The 21,311-nt window shown below is 36.3% G+C and overlaps 1 protein-coding gene across 1 annotated transcript; it reads right to left on the bottom strand.

Moving 5' to 3' along the window:
* Window positions 1-631: 631 nt before the first annotated feature.
* Window positions 632-1,183, bottom strand: LOC127081317 (uncharacterized). Its single transcript, XM_051021585.1, has one exon. The coding sequence runs from the start codon at window positions 1,181-1,183 to the stop codon at window positions 632-634; it is 552 nt and encodes a 183-aa protein (XP_050877542.1).
* Window positions 1,184-21,311: the final 20,128 nt, after the last annotated feature.

The following is a 21,311-nucleotide window of genomic DNA, read 5'->3' as shown; positions in this document are numbered from 1 at the left end:
TGAGTATGACCTAGTCGTAATTCCTCTTGTAAAGTACATCTCCACTTAAGAAGAATTTAGCTGAGAGCCTTTGAAGGTACTTCTTATCTGTAATGGATGCATTCTATGGATATTCTTGCTTCTCCAGATACCTCTTGATATCATAGAACCATGGATGACCATCAGATTCTTCTATAGTGGTTAAACAGTATGATGGTTCATCCAAGTAGTCAATACGGATAGATGGTGCTTGATTTTTCCACTTAACCTTAAACATGGATGCCATAATGGCTAAGGCATCTTCCAGATGACTCTCCCCTCGAGGGATATAGTGGAATGTAATCTCATCAAAGTATGGGATTAGCTTCAAAACATGCTCCTTGTACGGGATTAGTTTGTGATCTCGAACCTCCCAATCTCCCCTCACTTGGCTGATTACCAAGGTTGAATCTCCATAGAATTCAAGGATCTTGATCCTTAAATCGGTGGTTGCCTCTATTCCAAAGATGCACGCCTCATACTCCTCCATATTATTAGTGCAGTCAAAGCACATCCTTGGAGTGAAAGGTAGATCAAAACCGGCTGGAGAGGTGATGATTACCCCAATTCCATTTCCTTAGACATTGGAAGCACCGTCGAACACGATCATTCATCACGATCTTGGTTCGGGTCCTTCCTTAGGGCCTGGAACGTTGAAATCTCTAATGAACATAATTCCCTCATCAGGGAAGTCAAAACACATAGGTTGATAATCTTCCATGGGTTGATGGGCTAGATAGTCAGCCAACACACTACCTTTGATGGCTTTCTGTGTGACATGTTGGATGTCATATTCTGTTAGTGCCATCTGCCAACAGGAAACTCTTCCAGTGAGAGCATGCTTTTCAAAAATGTACTTGATCAGATCCATTTTGAATATCAAATGGGTTGTATGAGTTAACATATACTTCCTTAAGTGTTTGGAAGCCCAAGCAAGTACACAACATGTCTTCTCGAGTAGTGAGTACCTTCTCTTGTAGTTGGTGAACTTTTTGCTTAGGTAGTGGATTGCGTGCTCTTTTCTACCTGTTTCATCATCCTGTCCGAGAACACATCCCATAGATGCATCAAGAGCCATTAGGTACATAATAAGAGGTTTGTCCTGCACATGAGGCATCAAGATCGGTGGCTCTTGCAAATATTTTATTATCTTCTCAAACGCCATTTTAGCAGTTATCATTCCACTCGATCGCTTGATCCTTGCGAAATAATTTGAATATTGGCTCGCATATGGCTGTAAGGTAGGATATAAATCTAGAAATGTATTTTAATCTTCCTAAGAATCCACAAGCCTCTTATTTAGTTCTTGGTACTGGCATACCTTGTATAACTTTGACTTTGTCAGGATCCACCTTGATCCCCTGTTGGCTTACAATAAAACGCAACAGTTTTCCAGATCTTACCTTAAAAGTACACTTGTTAGGATTTAGTCTCAACCTGAACTTCCTCAATCTTACGAACAACTTCTGTAGATGACTCATATGTTCCTCCTCAGTTTGGGATTTCATAATCATATAATCGACGTACATCTCAATCTCTCTATGAATCATGTCATGGAAGAGAGTTACCATCTCACATTGATATGTCGCACCAACATTCTTCAGCCTAAAAGGCACAACCTTGTAGCAAAATGTCCCCCAAGGGGTAATAAATAAAAATTTTCTCCATATCCTCTAGTGCCATTTTGATTTGGTTATACCCGGAGAAGTCATCCATGAAAGAGAATACTGAGAACTAGGTTGTATTGTCTACCAACATATCGATGTGAGGTAGAGGAAAATCATCCTTCGGGCTTTCCCTATTCAGGTCTCTGTAGTCGACACATATCCGTACCTTACTATCTTTCTTAAGTACAGGTACTATGTTCGCCACCCATTGAGGGTAGTTTGCCACTGCTACGAAACTGACATCCAGTTGCTTTTGGACCTCTTACTTGATTTTCAGGGCCATGTTAGGACAAGTCCTTCTCAACTTCTGCTTTAAAGGAGAACACTCTTCTCTGAGGGGTAGTTTGTGCACTATGATATTGATATCCGGCCCAGGCATGTCTTGATAGGACCAGGAAAATACATCTATATACTCTTGTAAGTGCTTGATCAGCTTCTACTTCACTTTGCCATCTAGGGCAACACCTATGTTGACTTCTTTCTTATCCTCCTCTAACCCAAGATTGATAATTTCCACTGCTTATTGATACGGTTGAATGACCTTTGATTCTTGCTGTAACATCTTGGTTAACTCTTCAGGAAGCTCACAATCTTCTTCACCATTCTCGTCGACTTGATAAATTGGATTATCAAAGTCATATCGAACAATAGCAGTTTCTTTATCAATTGAATCTGAAGTGGATTTGCATGATTTATGCTAGATTTTATAATGATTAAAGGAAAAAGATGATAAAATAAAACATTGCCATTTTTATTTTACTCTTTTTTTTTAAAGGAAAAAGAAAGACAAAGAACACAATTGAATAAAAACATGCTCATTTTATTCATCAATAAATTTTACTTTAAAATATGGGGGCCCAATAAGTTTTCCCTATGTCTTGGCAGATCATATGGTTTTCAAAGGAAAAAGAAGAAAATTACTCTTCAATGAAAGTGACTTCTGGTATGTTCATGGCGGTCTAGTTGTTGAGTACTTGACCTTCATCCTTTTGGTACACGAAGCATATTTCGTTAGTCATATTGTTTTCTTCTCCCATAACACAAACTGTATCATCTTTGAGATGCCCCGCACTGGTGAAAGTATCGGGTAATGAGGGAATTTTCCCTTTAACCGCACTTGTAGCCACCTTCTTTTAGGTCTATTAATGGGTATGGAATCCCAATCTTGATCTATCTTTATTTACTGGTAACTCAAGTACCCTGCCCCAGCCTTCGGGGTGTCCGACCTATATCATTGTCTTCATGTCTTTCCATGAGGCCATAGAAAGTTCAGTACTTCGAGATTCCTTCACCCGAGGATCCATTTCCATATTCACAACCACAAATGTTTTAAAAGGAGTTTCATGGATCTCTTCTCCCACTTCAACATAACAAAATAATGCCAAACGCCTCACCACAATATCCTCTTCTCCTTCTACGATAACCAGTTTATTTCCAATCATGAATTTTAGTATTTGGTGGAGGGTTGAGGTTACTGTGCCAGTAGAGTATATCCATGGCCGTCCTAGGAAACAACTGTAGGTGGGATATATGTCCATTACATAAAATATAATGATGAAGATGTGAGGCCCAATCTTCATAGGAAAGTCAACTTCTCCTACCACTGACCGTCTTGAGTTATCAAAAGCTCTCACTATTAGTGAGTTAGGTTTCATCATCAATACTTCAATGGTCAGCTTGGGCAAAATGTTCAACGACGAGCCAGTATCCACCAACACTCTGGATAAAACTGTTTCTACATATTCAATTGATATGTGCAAGGACGTTTTATGATTCCTACCCTCAGGTGGGAGTTAATCATCGTTAAAACCCAAACATCTACTTGAAGAAATGTTAGCCACCACTACTTCAAGTTGATTCACTGATATCTCTTGAGGGATGTGTGTCGCCCTTAAGAACTTCATAAGTGCCTCCCTGTGGGCCTCAGAACTCATTAGCAATGAGAACATGAAATCTTTGAAGGTGTTTGGTTGAGTTGATCAACCACCTTGTAATCACTCTTTTTTATGAGGCGAATAAATTCCTCAACTTCGTCAATGGAGTTGCTTTCTAAGTTGCATTCAGCCCCTGGTTCTCATTCACCACCTTTTTACCCTGGGCCTTACTCGAGGATCCATTGTTGTCATTGTATGGGGGAGGCACTGGTGCAAATACCTTACCACTTCAGGTTATGCCACCTGCTCCAACAATGTTAACACTTGCTTCCTTAGACTCCACCAGTTCATCCTCTACTTTATGTCCATGGATATAGACTGTAGAGTCATAGTTCCATGGAACTATCTTCATGCTCTCGAGGGGGACGGAGATGGCACAGTAATTACAAGTGGTGTAACCATATATGATGTTGTAGGTATTGGAGTCGGATCGTAAGGTATATCAAAAGGCATATGAGTCAAATCATAAGGGATCTCAAGAGTAGCCATTTTATCTACAACAGACAATTGTTCTACGAACATAACCCATTGGTGCATCAATCTCTGAACACCAGAATTCAAATTCTCACAGACTTGAGGAATCATCAAGCTATGTTCACTGTCAACATCATAGCCAGTAGCCAACCAAGTTCATCAACAATTTCTCCTTGACAGTAGCCAACCGAGTTTTTATACTATCCACACTGAACACCATCTTTTTACCTCCACATTCTTCTAACACACTTAGAAAAGGGCCGACATTGGGTGGCATAAAATTGTTGTTTATGTTAGGGCCATTATGTGTGAATGTAATGGCCTTAGCATCAAGCAAATCTTGCACCTCATGTTTAAGGGCCTTGCAATTCTCAATCGTATGGGCGGGTGCCCCTGAGTAGAACTTGCAATGAGCATTGGCATCATATCCAGGAGGAAGAAAAGTTGGAGGCTTCAAGCCTCTCAATTGTACCAAAGACCCTTTTAGCTGATATAGAAGTAAATGATCGTAAGTTGTAGGGATATGATCAAACTTCCTCTCAGGCCTCATCTGCCTTTATTGACTAGGATGATAGTATTGTTGCTATTGACGAGCGTAGGATTTCTGTTACGGAGCTGGCTGTTGACCAGCATTCTGCTCTGCATGGATGGTATAGGGTTGTTGTTGATACGGGTTAGGCGCCACGACAGCTACTTGTTGATAATGCGCATGATACGTTTTACCCTTTTCCTTAGAGATTGATGCATTATTGGTTTCTCCCTCCTTTTTCTTGGCAAACCCATAATAGGGTTTCTTTGCCCCATTAGATGAGCCAGCACTCTGAATTTTACCGCTTTTCAAACATTTCTCAATCCTTTTGCCAATGACCAGCAGAAGTACTTCCTATCAACTTTTCTAGGTAGGGCCCATGGAGGATGCCCATAAACATGTCAACAAGCTCCTTTTCAAGAAGAGGAGGTTGGCCTCTAGCAACCAACTCTCTCCCTTGTTGGGTGTACTCTTTAAATGACTCATCAGTTTGTTGTGTCAGGCTTTGAAGTTTGGTCCTATTTGGATCCATGTTTGTATTGTACTGATAGTGTTTAAGGAATGCCTCGGCTAATTCCTTCCAAGTTAGGATAGACGTACTTTCTAACTACATATACCACTCCAATGAAGCCCCAATAAGGTTGTCTTCAAAGAAGTACATTAGTAGCTTCTCATTATTAAAGTATGTGGCCATTTTTCAATATGCCCGGACATGTGTTTTAGGATAGTTGACTCCCTTGTACATTTAAAATTCAAGGAATTTGAACTTAGCGGGTATTTGGACACCTGAAACTAGGCATATCTAAGAAACATATATCCCAAAAACATTGGACCCCTCCATTGCCTTCATCTTCTCCTCTATAGCACAAAACTTCCTTCTTATCTCCATACTTGTCGATCCAACAACATCGTAGACCGATTCATCCCTTGGGCTGAAGAAGGCATCATTCAAATCATCTACCTCAAGGACAGGAGGATTGACCGTGTGCATAATATTTTGGTTCACTAGACTTCCACCCAGAGATGGAGGAATGCCCACAGGTGTACCTACATGGATTTGCACAGTAGGCTCGAAAGGTGCAGGAGTATGAGGATTGGCAGCAGCAACAACTCTCTGGTTAGCTTGATAGAGTTCCTCTTGACCCCTAGCAATGGCTTCTTGGCCCCTAGCCACAACTTGGACTATTTTCATCAGTTGACCCATCTGGGCACCCATGTTAAACATCTCTTCCCTCAAGGTGACCTGATTCTGCTCTAGCCGATCCATGAGTGATCTTAGATTGCTTTGGGTGTTTTATTGATGTCGAGAAGTCAGCTTGTCTATTTTGAATGGAGAAAGTCCAAGTGGTAAGTTTCTTGTTTTGCTTTATGTCATGCAAAATGATGCATGGGAGTGTATGTATTATATTTTTTTTATTTTTCATTTTACAAAGATCTTTAGTAAACTTGTTATTTATTGCTAAAATTGTTGAACATTTGGCATTGTAATCATAAAAATGAAAAGCACACAAATTGAAGCATGAAACTCATTTTATTCATCATTTATTTGAATCAAGTACAAGTACATGAAAGATAAAGATACAATCCTCTTTGAATTAGAAACAATTTCAAATTACAAGGTAACGTTGAAAGTGACTCTTTGAGTCTTAGGAAGAGCTTTAACATCAGTAATGAGTTCGGCCAGAGTCTTCTTGCAAAACTTTACAAAGTTGTAAACTTGATGAGGAGTGTTCTTTGGACACATGATTAGGTTTGCCTCTTTCATCTTGTCGGGGAAATCCTGAAGAGCATAGTTGGTCAAGACAACCATGTTCGTGTACTTGTTCTCCCATTCTGCATAGAGACCCTACAGGTTCCTAATAATGACATCCCTTTCAGCCATGGCACCTTCTACTCTTTGATAGGCATCTTCCCAATATTTGCAATTGTTTCTCAATTCTTGTAGACTTCATCAAAAATTCCATCCTTCATGTTTTGGATTTTCTCACAAGATTTTCCTAAATGAAACTTCTCATAAAGGTAGACTCGATGTATATTTTACTTATCCAATTGCTCACGGGATGTGAAATCCGAATACTCCTTGATGGTCTTCCTCAACTCAAGGATTTAGGCTTCTTAGTCGCTTTATGCCTGCTTCTTGTCCCAGTTAGATAGCTCTAAAGTATTCTCCAAATCTCGGACGAGGCGCCAGGCTCGATCCAACTCATCATTACGACCACTAAGGTCGAAATTAGATCCCAAGGGAGCACCATCAACCCATTCTCTTTTCCCTTTTTCGTCTCTAGATCTCTTCTTGATGCTTTCAAACTTGGCTTTTAGCTCATTGCTCTCATCCTTCAAATCTTCATTCTTTTGCTTCTCTTTATTGAGTTGGAGTCGCAATTGAAAATTCTATACTTCAAGCTCTTTGATCTGGGAAACGAGCTTCTCAACATCTTCAGGGAGGATTGGCTCTTGTTCAGGAACTAGAGGAAATATGAAGGATCAAAAGGGTATGTGAATTTAATCCTTTGTGCCATTTCTCTTACCCATTGGGTGTAGGGTTCCTTGACAAGAGTGTTTCTTATTCCCTACTCCTTAACCTTTCTTGTAATTACTGTCCAAGATTTTTTGACCTTCCTCATAACTGGGTTATTCATACACAGGTTGTGCAAGATGAATGGTTCTAACACCTTGATCTTTAGGGGACCATTCATGGGGTATTGATATTGTCTCAGAGATATAACAGGATTATAATTAACACATCCTTTATTACCCCAAAGTGGAACATTAGGGAAATCCCCATAGCTATTAATGATATCATTAGTTTCCCATTCCCTCATATACCATATGATGTTACCGACAGTGATAAACCCTAATTTCTGTGACCATTTAAGCTTTTCAGACCTGATAGGGCCTTCCTCCTTGAGATATGACATAAGTCAAGCATGTAAGAGAAGAACATAACACAGTAAGGTACATCCTTTCTTTTCATGACGCTCATGTAGAGAGTAATAAATGTCAGTTAAGAGGAAAGGTACTGGGTTACCCGAGAGAAAACGTTCCACATCTATTTGATCCATAAAATTGTCTATGTTTGGGAAACGCACGATCACATGAAACAAAAGGGCCATGATGGCATTGAAAGCTTGCCAATTTTATGCTTTCTCATTCCTCACATCCAACTCTTCTATAAATCCTCTTGAAAAACCTCTGAAGGCCCCCATAACATCCCAATTATCCACCACTAATTGAACGTCTATACTCAGAGTTAAGGCTATCTTCTTGGGGGAAACTTCCTCGTTGAGCTTGGGAATGGATTATTCTTCTCCAAACTTCGACCCACAATTATTTCAATCCCTTCGAATGTAGGAGCTAACTGGAAGTCATAGAACGTGAAACACCTCAAAGGAGGATCATAGAAACGAGCCAAGGTAATGATAGCAAATGGGTCCACCTTCTCAGTTAGGAGGTTAAAGATTCTGCCATGGTTCTTCTTGAAATCATCCTTCTTTTGGAGAGTCAACTTGGATCTCAGTTCCTTAAGGCTGTTAATATCTAGCTTTCTATACTTGAATATCTATATGTTTCTCCTTTTAGGCTTCATCATGATTACTTTTAAAAATGCTTTGCCATCCTGCAATGAACACAAGATACTAAGAACTTTATTTTGTATTGTTTATGCCTATGATGCATGAATGTATGAATGCATGGATGTACAATAATTAAGCATGGCTTCATAAGTATAAGGTACGAATGGAGGATTATATTGATTACTTTTCAAACCAGGGTTCTCACCAGGTATGGACTAGGGTTTAAAAGGAGGTACCCCGAGTCATGGATTCACATGAATATTTGTCAATTATGGCAACTACATGCCGGTTGGAAATTCCTTCAAGTGAATCTATTATGAGTGAGGTCTCCGTACCTACCCCGACGAGAACTGCATCTCGGGGACCCGTACTACGCGACCATCGATAACGGGTTCTAGACGCGGTTCCCAGAGTCATGGATCCTCAAGAATGTTTGTCGCTTACGACAACTACATGGCGGGTGTTAAATCCTTCAAGAGAATCTATTCTGAGAGAGGTTTTCGTATCGACCCCTATGAGAACTACATCTTGGGGACCCATACAATGTAACCATCATCTTATTAGGTCAAAGAGATAAAGGTTCTACAAATGTTCTTAGAGTCAAGGATTCTCATAAAAACATTGAAGCTTACAGCAACTACATGTCGGGCGATAATATTTTCAAAGGATCTACTCTAAGTGAGGTTCTCATGATGACCCTTACGAGAACTACATCTCGGGGACCCACACTACTCAATCATCGTCCTATCTTATGTTTGTACTCTAGACTCGGGTAGAGAGTTTTTCCCTCAAGGTTTATAATCAAGGTATTTATTCCATACCATAACATAAGAGTAACATAACAAATATCAAATGAAAATCCAAAACAAAAGGCAATAAATAAAGCGAGTAATGCAAAAAGATAAACACCCAAACATGCGACAAAGGCAACCTAGATAAGGCTTGACTTGCTCTGGGTTTGTTCCCCAGCAAAGTCACCAGTTGTCGCTATGTGAAAAATACAGAGTCACCATCGGATTTTATTAATTCCAAAGGAAAGGATAAATATCGAGAAAGCCCCAAAAATAAAGGTCGTCGCAACCATGAACAGATCCGGAAGTCGGTTATGCAAGGTGAAGGTATTAGCACCACTGACATCCGTCGTACTCAATGAGAACCATCAAGATTGTCCTTCGCTTGAATGGGTGTCATTATCTCAATGATTATTTGCTAAAGGTTTACGGAGTGGAAATGGGTTTTTTATTAGTGTGCTCGCCAAGGATTTGGACCATCGTGCCTACGTATGCTCCCTTGTCGAAGTGAGAAATCAGAGCCCCGTAGTTCATGGTAAAAAATGATTATTTGTTGGTTTATTTTACCTTGAAAATGGGTTTTTGGAGTGATTCCCTAAGGCTCAAAACAGTTTGATGAGTTGATGTTGTTTTTAGGTTTTTTGTGAAAGTGTGGTTGATTTGAATTGCACTACCACACTGAGTGCATAATCCTAATCGTATTTTTATTACTTTTTGAGTTTTTATTAAAAAAATGCAGTTTGACATTGGATCAATGGTTTGTTTATTGTTTTTAAATGGTGATTATCATAACTCTTAAGGTTGGCTAACAAGCAATCAACAAAACAAATGAAAGTGAGGGAAAAAGTACACCAAAGTGGGGAAAGGGATACATGAAAAATACAAGGGATATATGCAAGAAATAAAGGGTCTCATTGTAAGGTAGCCCATGAGGAAGCCATGTGTGTGCATTGTGTCCTAAGCTAGCAAATGGATAATGGAATTAACATGTCTCCCTAGGATAGTGTCATGAGTGAGAGTCATTCTTGCAATAAAAGATTACAAGTCCAAAGAAACTCCAAGTTGTGCATAGGTCAATCACAATATTATAAGTCCATACAAGGGTCCTAACAAGTCCTCTAAGTCTCACTCCATGTCAAGCTTAGGTCATACACAAAGTCTATTATGTCCATGATATTCCAAGCTTAGGTCTCAATGAAGATGAATTAAGTCTTTTTGGCCTGTTCCATCTTTATCATGTTTTTGTTAATTTTTAATTAGATAACAAGATAAAGAAATAAACATAATGTATAAAGATGAGGTAAAATGATAATGATGAAGTGCATGAAAGCTAATGTGTAAGAATTAAATTGCAAGAATTTAAATTTCACAAATTTAAATGTTAGGAGTTAGAAGTTAGCATTGCATAATATAAAGGTTAGAAGTTAAATGTTAAAATAACAATCACCTAGTGATTATCTATCAACAAATAAAAGAACCCAAACATATGCTTCTTCAAGATATAATGTATCATCATATAAAAGTGCCAAAAATGATCCATTAATCATTTATCAACATGTTTGAATTGAAGAAGATTGAATCAACTGAAATGATACCATCTATGGATGATTTAAGATGATAAAGATTAATCAACCAATCAATCAAAAGATGGATAAAAAGTTGAAATAAAAAAAGAATTAAAAGTTAGTAGTTAGTTGTTAATTTGCATTAGAAATAAAAGTTAAAGTGTTAATAAAAATGCAAGATATAAAATCAAGACAAAAATAATAGCATAATAACAATAATAAGAGAGGGAAAATTCAAAAACTTCAACATCTCTACATATCATATCCAAAGTTTCATGTCAAGAAGCAACCACCACCACCGGAGCTCTGGAACCACCGTGCCGGAATCAAGAAATACCATCACTCTTCCACTTCTCTCAACCTCCTCTATCCTAATCTCTCATCTATTCTAACCAAGAGTTAATCAATTCTGAAAATTGGAGCATTAAAGTCAAGAACCCCAAGCACAAAAAATGAAATTAAATGGAGATGAAGGAGAATCAAGCCACCAAACCTTGAGGCTTTGATTCTCTAATACACAAGCTATATTATGGTATCAAAAATTCAAAAAACAAGGAAGGAAATAAATTGTTGACCTGCAAGACGGAGGATTTCCTTGGAACTTGCTGAAATTTGAAGGTGATGAAGATGAAGAATATAGAGGTATGCTTCTTTGGTCTTCTACTTTTGCTTTTTAATGATTTGGCTCTAAAAATGTTGAATTGAATTGTTGTTCTTGATATTGATATTCTGAACTTTGAGGAGTGTAGAATGTAGGAGGTTTAGCTCAATTGATGACAAGCTTCAATGTGAAGCTTGCTCCAATGGTGGTAGAGCTTTAGTGTAGGGAGATGAATTAGAAAAGATGAAGTGAGAGGAGAAAACTTGAATTTTCCATGAGTGCCAAAAAGTTTGAATGATCAAGAGTTTCCAACCCTAAGAATTTCTAACCCTTTGAATGGTGAATGAATCCAAAGTTTTCTAGAGTGATCAAGGGTAGATTAGGAATGAAATTAAAATATGTTATTTAGATTTTGGATGGGCTGAAAATTGAATAGAATTATTTGTGAATTAATTCAAATAAAATGTTGTTGAAAATGAATTGGGATTGGTTTATATTGCTTCTGCTGAACTGATATGCTGCTATTTTTAGACTGCAGGTGCAGGTGTAACCGTTTATCGTAATCGGTTACCACCACGAGAATTAGCATTTTGGGCTGCTGAACATGGCCACACAAAGTAGGTGTAACCGGTTACCGTAATCGGTTACCACCCTTATAACAGGTTTTTGGGGTTGTTGAGAAGGCAATGTGAAGCAAGTGTAACCGGTTACCATAACCAATTACACACGCGAAGATTGTTGATTCCTAGGCTCTGCTGATGCAGGTTGTGCATGGTGTAACCAATTACATGCGCAAAAATAGGTGTTCCAAGAAGAATGAAATGGATGTAAGCGCACGTTCAACAACTTCCTTTAATTTTATGTTATGTATGGTGTAATAAAATTAGGAAATAGATTTACGCAAAATGGTTGTAATGAAAAATGCTTCGGTGTCAAAACTTAATTAGTTGACTTTGGTCAACTTGTTGATGAAAAAGTCAATAGTTGACCAAATGCCAACTTAGGTAAAAAAAAATGAAAATTTAATGTATAAGGCAATGCTTTAAACTAGAATGCAAAATATGAATGGATAATGAGCCCCACATTGACCAAACAACCATGATGAATCCAAAATCAAAGATGCAAGTTCCTATACCCATAATGCAAAAGGCACAGGGGATTAGGGTTATGTGCTTGGTTAAGCACACTTCAAATAATGTCAAGAAACTCTAGTTTTCCCCCAAGCACAATCATCATACCTTGAACTCATGAAGCCTACATTTTTGCTTTGAACCATACTAGTGCAAATGTAGATGATTAAGGATGAATGTATGCACATGAACTAGAGTCATGGACCATATGAAAGTTGTATGGAAGGTAAGGTAAATTTGGGGGTATGACACATAGCCCTCTAAGTTAATTGAGCATTAGATTAAGCTTTTCTAAAACATGCTTCAACCTAAGTTATACCATATAACTGGACCAAATAGGGATTTGAAGTAGATTAAGAAATATGAAAGTTCCACTATGTTATAGCTTTCTGCCCTAGCTTTCCGACGCTTCTAACTGCGTCTCAAACCGAGTTAGAGAACTCAAGTTATACCGATTTCAATTATGTATTTCATCATGCAAACAGTGGTAACCGGTTACGCTAAGTGCGTAACCGGTTAAAGGCACGAAAAATAGCCCAAAACTCATTTTTCTCACTGGTAACCAGTTACCAACTGCTAGTAACTGATTACCACTGAGTCCAAAGTTCAAAATTGACTTATTTATCACATTTTCCTCCATTCAAACACATTGCTAACATATAATAACATCATGCACGAATCAATAGCATAAACCATCAACTTAAACATGTTATAACAATCATCCTTATGCATTTTCACATGTTATCAATCATGTAAGCATTATGAACATAATAACATCAACAACAAGCATATCAAAGCAGATTTTCAGCATGCATAAAAAGGATACTCATGTAACACTTAAGATTAAACATGCAATTCAAATCATGTACTCACAATCAAGGAATTTATCACACAATTAACATGATTTTCAAGCATCAAACATAAAAACCTCCCTTGATCATGAAAACCTAGCTTCTAAATCCATCAACACCTAACTAAGGACTCACCTTAGAATCAAAATCTGAATTTGATCAAGATGATGGTGAAGAGATGAAGATGGATGACAACCAAGTTATGGTGTTGCTCTTACTTCAAGGGTTCACTCTTAATTTGCACATACAAGGCTTGTTGAATCTTGAACTCAAGAAAACTCTCCTCTCCTTCTCCCATTTCATGATTATTTTCTCTCTTCTTCCAAACCCCCTCAAAATTCTAAACTTAGGAAAGAGAAAGCCAAGTGAAAATGAGAGAAAATGGACTCCAAAGTACTTATACAATGATATTTCGAAAGTATGACTTTTCCCTTGTTTATTAATCCAAAATTCTAACCATACCATTCTTGATCAATTGATACGTTTGACATACTAATTCATCAACTAGTCTCACTAACACACCATTAGTATATTAACCATTTAGTATTAGGAACTAGGGTATTACTTTCACCACCCCTTAATTTGAAATTAGTCCTTAAATATTTCCTGAACAAAAGGGTAGTTACACTTCTCGCGTATCTGATTCTAGTTAACTTTCATCTTTTCTTGATTGTGATGCTTCCACCAAATCTTATAGTATCTCTCTCACTTACTCAAGCTGCTAGTTCCTCCTCAGTGGAGGTTCCCATTCCTTCAGGAGTTCTCGAATCCCCTTACACCGGACTTACTAAGATTTACAAAACTTTACATTAAGCGCTGGTTGATTATTCATTTCTTTCCATCCTTCACTTTTATCAAACTTTATATTTATTGTGCAACTCAGATTCCTAACTTTGATTCATCTTCAGATCTTGGTTGGAAAACACCTTTGAATGAATACCACACAACTATATAGTTGTTGCTACAAATAATTCCGCTAGGTTGACAACCTCAAATGTGGTCCTTGTCGAGTACGAAAGGGGATGATTCTGGTTAACTTATCCACAACCACCTCTTAGATAACTATCTCCCTGATCCTTTACAAAAATTTGGCCGAGGTCTTCTCTTTTCCTTCTAGATCCTTGGATTACCTCCAACTTCAAACAGGTCATTTTTGTTTAGATTTGAATTTGTCTTCATGGTACCACAAAACTTCCCATCTTCAATTCGTCTTCAGGTCTTGGATGGAACTAACTTTTGACTGAATGCCATGCAACTAAAAAATCCTTACTAAACATAATCCTATTAGATTAGTAACCTCACACGCGATTTGTTGGTTAAGGAATGGGATAGTTTAGTTAACCTGCTCATAATCATCCATATCAAAACATAATTGATGCATGTGCGAGGGAAAACACAATGGGAAGGTCATTGAGATCATCACCTCCCTTCCGTTCGGATGCCTTAATTGGTTATAACACATCACTATCTTCCGATGCCCAAAAGGCTTATGAGCTCACGCTCTAAATTCCATATTGCACACCTCACAAAATTCTCCCATTCTAGTTCACCAACAACTTTTCTCTAGATTTTGGTGGATCCTTGAGAAACTGGGATGAACTGAACATTGCTCTGATGAGTTTTTCTTCGGAAGGTACTTCTGCTCAGCATAATTCTTTCGAGTATTCCATTCATCCTAGGTGCTCCCGATATTTATCCTCTCCAGTCTCGAAAATCAAAGTCATGTGATTTAGGCCATCTTCCATCTACAAACTATTTGAAACATATTGAATCTTTTTTTCTTTTCTCATTCTCTAGAAGCAACCACCATTACTTTTGAGTCCATGCCAAGTATATTGAACCCATCAAAATTAAACGTTAAGAAACCTAGTGTGAGATATTTTTATTTAGCTTGGTTAAAAGTAATGTGATTTAAAACTTCCCTTAGAATTTCAATTTCAGTGTTGGATCTTTCAAATTGTGCCTTCCATACTCCTTATGACATGCTCACCATCACCTTATTCAACATAAATGCAATCTCTAGTTTAAAATTGGTTCCCTTTGGAAAATATAACTACATGATATTGGAGTGAAATAGGGTTTAGGTGGAGTGGAGAGTGTTTCAGTTGTGATTGAATAGAATAAACCTGCAAGGTTGGTACTCTAATGCCCAAATAGTAAATGAATGATAATTAGTTTGAGTGTGAGAGTGAATAGAATACCTTGAAGTAACGTGTGCAAAGATTTATATAGGCTAGACGGATAGAACAACTACCACTAAATGTTGCTCTTTGCACAGATCAACATATGCTTATATCCAACGGTGAGAAGTTAGTAGGAGCTTGGAATCCCATGTTTTGTTCTTGAACATGGTTGCACTTATTTCTCACGTCTTTCCTCATGGTGCTTGTAATTGAGCATTTATGTGTGGGCACTATGAGAGTCCCATAACACAAATCCACATGAATAATAATAACTCCAAATATGACCATTAATTCAACTCAGAACTTGATTTGGCTTCTTCAAATAGTATTGAGTACATCCACTTGTCTACAATCAAGACATTATCCTTACAAAAGAAGCGTTCTTTTTTTCTTTTTTTTTTTTCTTTCATTTTCAAGGTTTAATTTCTCGATCTTCTTGGCATTATTTGTCAATTGTGACATATTACTTAATTGTTTGATAATCATCTTTTTGGATATTGTATTTCAAACCTGTAATAGCCATTTGCGCTAATTCATATTCTTAAATCATACTTATGCACCTAACTTTCATTTGTCTAAGCCTATAGTTATACTCATTAATTGAATGATTACCTTTTCTTTGAATTTTATCTAAATCTATAACATTAATCTTGACCTCTCCTCATGTTAATGATAATGTATATACATAACATCAACGAAATACTTTGTTTGGCCAAGGGCGGAAATATAAAGGTAGAAAATTAGAACAAAATAAAAATAACTAAAAATGAGATAATTATTTTATGATGTTTGGAATGAGTTAAAATAAAAAAAGAGAAGAGAAAGAGGATAAAACATAAATATTTATAAAAAAAATGTTTGATCAAAACTAAAAATAACTTAAAAATATGAATACAACAAAAAATATTTTATATATAAATAAATATTTAAAAATAAACTATTTGTTGTCTTTATTATAAGTTAATAATTTGGTTGTGAAAATATTTTATGTAAAATTTGAAAATATTAAAAGAAAACATTTCAAAGTAAATCTTTAAATTATTTTTTAAAATATCATTATTTCTCTTATATATTCCCTAAACTATAAAATATACATAAGTAATCTTTAAAGTAATATAAATTCATCAAATTAGTCCATCATGAAGGTGAGAAAAATATAAGAAGGGGGAGAAGGTTGAACTGTGTTGGCTTTTTCTCCTTTTGAGCTTTTTCTTCTTTTGCTTCTGATTAATTTCAATCATATTCTGAACTCTTAATTCAGAGTTTGAATTAGAATCACTTCAAAACTTGAACACTTGAAAATCCTTATCAGATTCTGAACCAGAATCTAACTCAGAGATATACAAGTAATAGCAGCGAAATATAATAAAGAAGCAGGTAAAGTAAAGTAAAGACACAAACATGTATCTTGGTTCCTCTTACAACTTGAGAGTAGTCCATTTCCCTTGTACTTCCAAGGGATTTTCACTATAACCAAAATGATTACAAATGCTCAAGCACCAAGCAAGAGACTTCTAATGCCCAAACCCACAAGTAAGAGACTTTTATGCTGAAGTGCACAAGCAAGAGACATCCAATACTCAAACCTTCAAGTAAGAGACTTTTATGCTCAAATGCACAAGCAAGAGACTCCAAATGCTCAAGCACTAAAGCAAGAGCCTTTTGACTCTATAATAAACTATTAAGAGATTTGGGTAACAACTACACTTGATATACAATCAGATGTGTAGACATAATACAACTTATAAAGACTCTAAGACTTAAGAAATTCTAAAATATACAAAGTGATAAGAGGTTATAAGTCTAATAATTTTGACAGAGTGACTTCTTTTTAAATGTAAATGGTTCAGAATCTTATATTGTAGTGTATTGTTGTCTTCTTCTTCTTTAGGTCTTCTGCTCCTTATATAGAGAGGAAGAAAAGATACATTAAAGACTTTCACCAAAAGGTTGGATAACCTTTGTACTTGATTAGACACATCAAGATAATAAATTTATGTAAGAGGAATTATCTGTTGAAGATCAAAAACTAATGAATAGATTTTTCCTTAAGTCTTTACTTGATCAAAAGGTATTTGAGTCTGTAAGAGTTGTGTCGATTGAAGAGATACAACTTTCAGAGGTTGACTTTCTTCAGACTTGATTCTTCAAAGTCTGATAACTTTAGAGCATGCTTCTTGACTTTTGAAGCTTCAGACTCTGGATCACCAGAGGCTGACTTTCTTCAGAGTTGACATCTTTAGAGTCTGGATCTTCCATCAGACTCAGAATCTTCATAAGTGACCTTCACAATTATAGTCTAAACTTCAGATGCAGAACAATCATTCTTTTTTTCATCTTTTCTTGGATTTTAAATCCTGCATACTTATACAAATGTTAGAATATCCAATTGTTCTTTAAATACATTGTCATCATCAAACCCCTAAGTGATATGGTATCAACCAATTTTGTTCCAACAATCTCCCTTTTTTTTATGATGACAAACATAAGTATTTAAGAATAATGATTGTTAATTTAATTAATATGTTAACTTAAGGGTCTGAGGTTTGTAAGCTCCCCCTGAGTCTGATAGTCCATAGGGTGAGGTTTATAAGCTCCCCTTAAGTCTTATCCAGGTTAATTAAATTCCTTTTAAAAGCACAATATCATTAATCTTCATAAATTAAGCAGCAATAAGAATAACCATCCGATTTAGGTTCTTAAATACTCTTTATCTTTCCCCCTTTTATCATCAACAAAAAGTAACATCAGGAAAAGAAAATATTCCGAAGAAAAATGAATATATGGGAAATAATCATGTATGAGTAAAAATAGTGAAAAACCAGGACTTGTTCTCCCCTTGTGTCATCGATTTAAAACATGCAAGTAAGAAAATGTGATGTTTAATAAATGACTTGACTGGTTGGAAAAAGATTCTGCAAAACACGAGATATTCCAACCTGTTCTAAGCCTATAAGGCATAGCATTCAAAGCTTGGAAAGGGAGTCTGAAGACCAGGAATGCATCTCTCTCTTGATTTCATTGGTGCACATTAAACCAAACAAATTTCACTAGTTCCCATTTTCTCTTTAAAAGTCAGTTTAGAACAAACAGAAAATACATTCCTCCTTCTTTCATTAAACTTCTCCTTTGATCAGAATAAGAAAATAAGCTAAGAACAACAAGGGTGGTTCTTCGGAAGAATTTAAGAGAGCTTTAAAGGTCCATAAAGATGACATAATCAACTCTTCAAAAGGCTTTGGAACTTCTGCTGGAGCAACTAGAGTTGGAAGAACCTCAGAGACAAGGATGAAGAATTCCAAGAAGAATGAGTCATTTGATTATGAGTGGAATGAGGACTGGAAGAACATCCATATGTCAGGAAGGTGGACTGATGACCAAGTAGAGTAGCCTCTTCTGCTTGAGCAAGTTTCAGTTGTATCTCTCTTTTTAACTTCAAAGCCTTGTAGTCCTTTTCCATTGAATAAAAGCATATATTTTCCCATATCTTTATTTGAATCTCTATCCAACCAACAAATTCATGTGTGTGCAGTGATTTTTAAAAATAATTACACTAACTGATGTCCAGGGTGTTGTCAAATATGATTTTATTTTACCATAGACAATATCCCAACATTGATATAGCTCAGAGATAGAGCAAATAAGCACAAACTGAAAAACTTAACAGATATAAGACCAAGTCAAAAATATTTTTCAGATTTGTGACACATAAGTGGATAACATATAAGAGAAAGATAGTTTCAACATAAAAACCACTTATATGCCATCAGAAACATTTAATCAAGTTCTGAGCATCAGAGACTGGGATACTTTAGAAGCTACTACGCATCATAAGCTTTCAAAGCTTCTAATCATAGTGGCTCCTAATCATATCAGTCTCTGATCCTTAATTCAAAAGAAAACACAAACTTTCAATAAAATTCATGTTCATATTCTTTTTAATGAAATCAAATATTTCTATTGTAAGAGGATTGGTAAATATATTAGCACATTGATAATATGTATCAATGAACTGTATATCTATTACACCTTTCTGAACATAATATCTAATAAAATAATGTTTTATCTCTATGTGTTTGGTTCTAGAATGTTGAACTGGATTTTTTGTTAAACAGATGGCAGCAGTGTTATCATAGAAGATAGGAATATTGTTTCCACTAATCTGATAATCTTCTAACTGATATTTCATCCAAAGGAGGTCTGTGCAGTATTTAGCAGCTGAGATGTATTCTGCTTCTGCTATGGACAAGGCAATAATTAATTGTCTTTTACTAGCCCAGGATATTAGGTTTTCACCTATGAATTAACAGTTTTCATGAGGCCTTTCAATCCTATTCCTATCATAGTCAGCATCACAGAATCCAACTAGCTTGTAATCTAGAGATTTTTTTTTTATAAAGCAACCCTAGATTAGTTGTTCCCTCCAGATACCTAAAGGTTCTCTTAACATCAGTTAAGTGAGTCTCCCTAAGACCTGATTGGAATCTTACATACATACACACACTAAACAAAATATATGACCTAGAAATTGTTAAGTATAGTAAGGAACCAATCATACCTCTATACAACTTATGACATACTTTGGAGCTTTCTTCTTCTTTGTTCAGATTGCATGTTGGATGCATAGTAGGATTCATAACTTTGAAGTCTTCAAGCTTGAACTTCTTCAGAAGTTCTTTAGTATATTTTAATTGATGAACATACACTCCATATTTGCTTTGATTGATTTGAATTTCAAGGAAAAACATCAATTCACCCATCACGCTCATCTCAAATCCAGCCTGCATTGTCTTAGAAAACTCCTTGCAAAGGGTAGCATTAGTAGAACCAAAAATAATATCATTTACATATACCTGAACAATTAAGATATCATTTTTCAATGCTTTCTGAAGACTGTAGTATCAATTTGCCCTTTTTGGAAATCATTTTCTAAAGGAAGTTACTCAATCTCTCATACCAGGCTCTAGGAGCCTGTTTGAGTCCATAAAGTGACTTCTTAAGTTTGAAAACATGTTCTGGATGGATTGAATCCTCAAATTCATGTGATTGTTTTACATACACTTATTCAAAAATGACACCATTTAAAAATGCACTTTTATCATAAGAGAGAAGTAACTTGATTTCCTCTAACCTTGCAACAAGTGTAAAGGTTTCGTAGAAATCTATACTTTATTGTTGACTGTAGCCTTGAGCTACCAGTCTGGATTCATTTCTTACCACCTATCCTTGCTCATTAAGATTGTTTATGAACACCCATTTTATTCCAATGATGTTCTTCTGATGAGGTCTAGGTACCATATCCCACACATCATTTTTCTAAAATTGTTTCAGTTCTTCTTTCATGGCTACAATCCATCCACCATCAGATAAGGCATCATCAACAAAAGTTGGTTCTATCATGGAGATAAGTCCCATCATTGAATGCTTCTCTCTGAATGCAGATCTTGTTTTAAAAGGACTATCTTTATTTCCAATGATTGACTCTTCTGGATGATAAGACTTGTACTTGAATGGGTTTTTGGATTGTGCAACTTCTTAAGAGACATAAGGAACTTCTCTAGAAATTTCCTCCTCTGGATGTGTTTCAAAAGTTGGGTTTGGTTATGTACCACCAACTTCTGAACATCTAGCATCTGAACCTCTTGCTTCTGAGCATTCAGCTTCTGAAGGAGTTATAGCTTTTGATCCACCGACTTTTGGAGAGACTCATGATATTTGAAATTCTGGAAAAAAAATCAACTAGCTTTGGCATTTTACTGTCAAGCCCTTTGTCATCAAATTTTATATGTATAGATGATAACGAGAAATTGTATTGTGTTTTTAGGCTCATTTCACATGATATCCGTTTATGTTTTTATGCATTTTATCGTCTTTTACTTCCATTTTATTTGTTTTGCAGTTGTTATCCGATTTCATTGAAGTTTTGGAAGCCTCGCGAAAAAGGAACGGAATAGGAGCTAAAAAGGAGCGAAAGAGCCAATTTTATGCATTATATC

This window comes from Lathyrus oleraceus, chromosome 5 (genome assembly GCF_024323335.1).
Source record: "Lathyrus oleraceus cultivar Zhongwan6 chromosome 5, CAAS_Psat_ZW6_1.0, whole genome shotgun sequence".
Lineage (NCBI taxonomy): Eukaryota > Viridiplantae > Streptophyta > Magnoliopsida > Fabales > Fabaceae > Lathyrus > Lathyrus oleraceus.
This window is presented reverse-complemented; position numbering and strand designations above follow the sequence as displayed.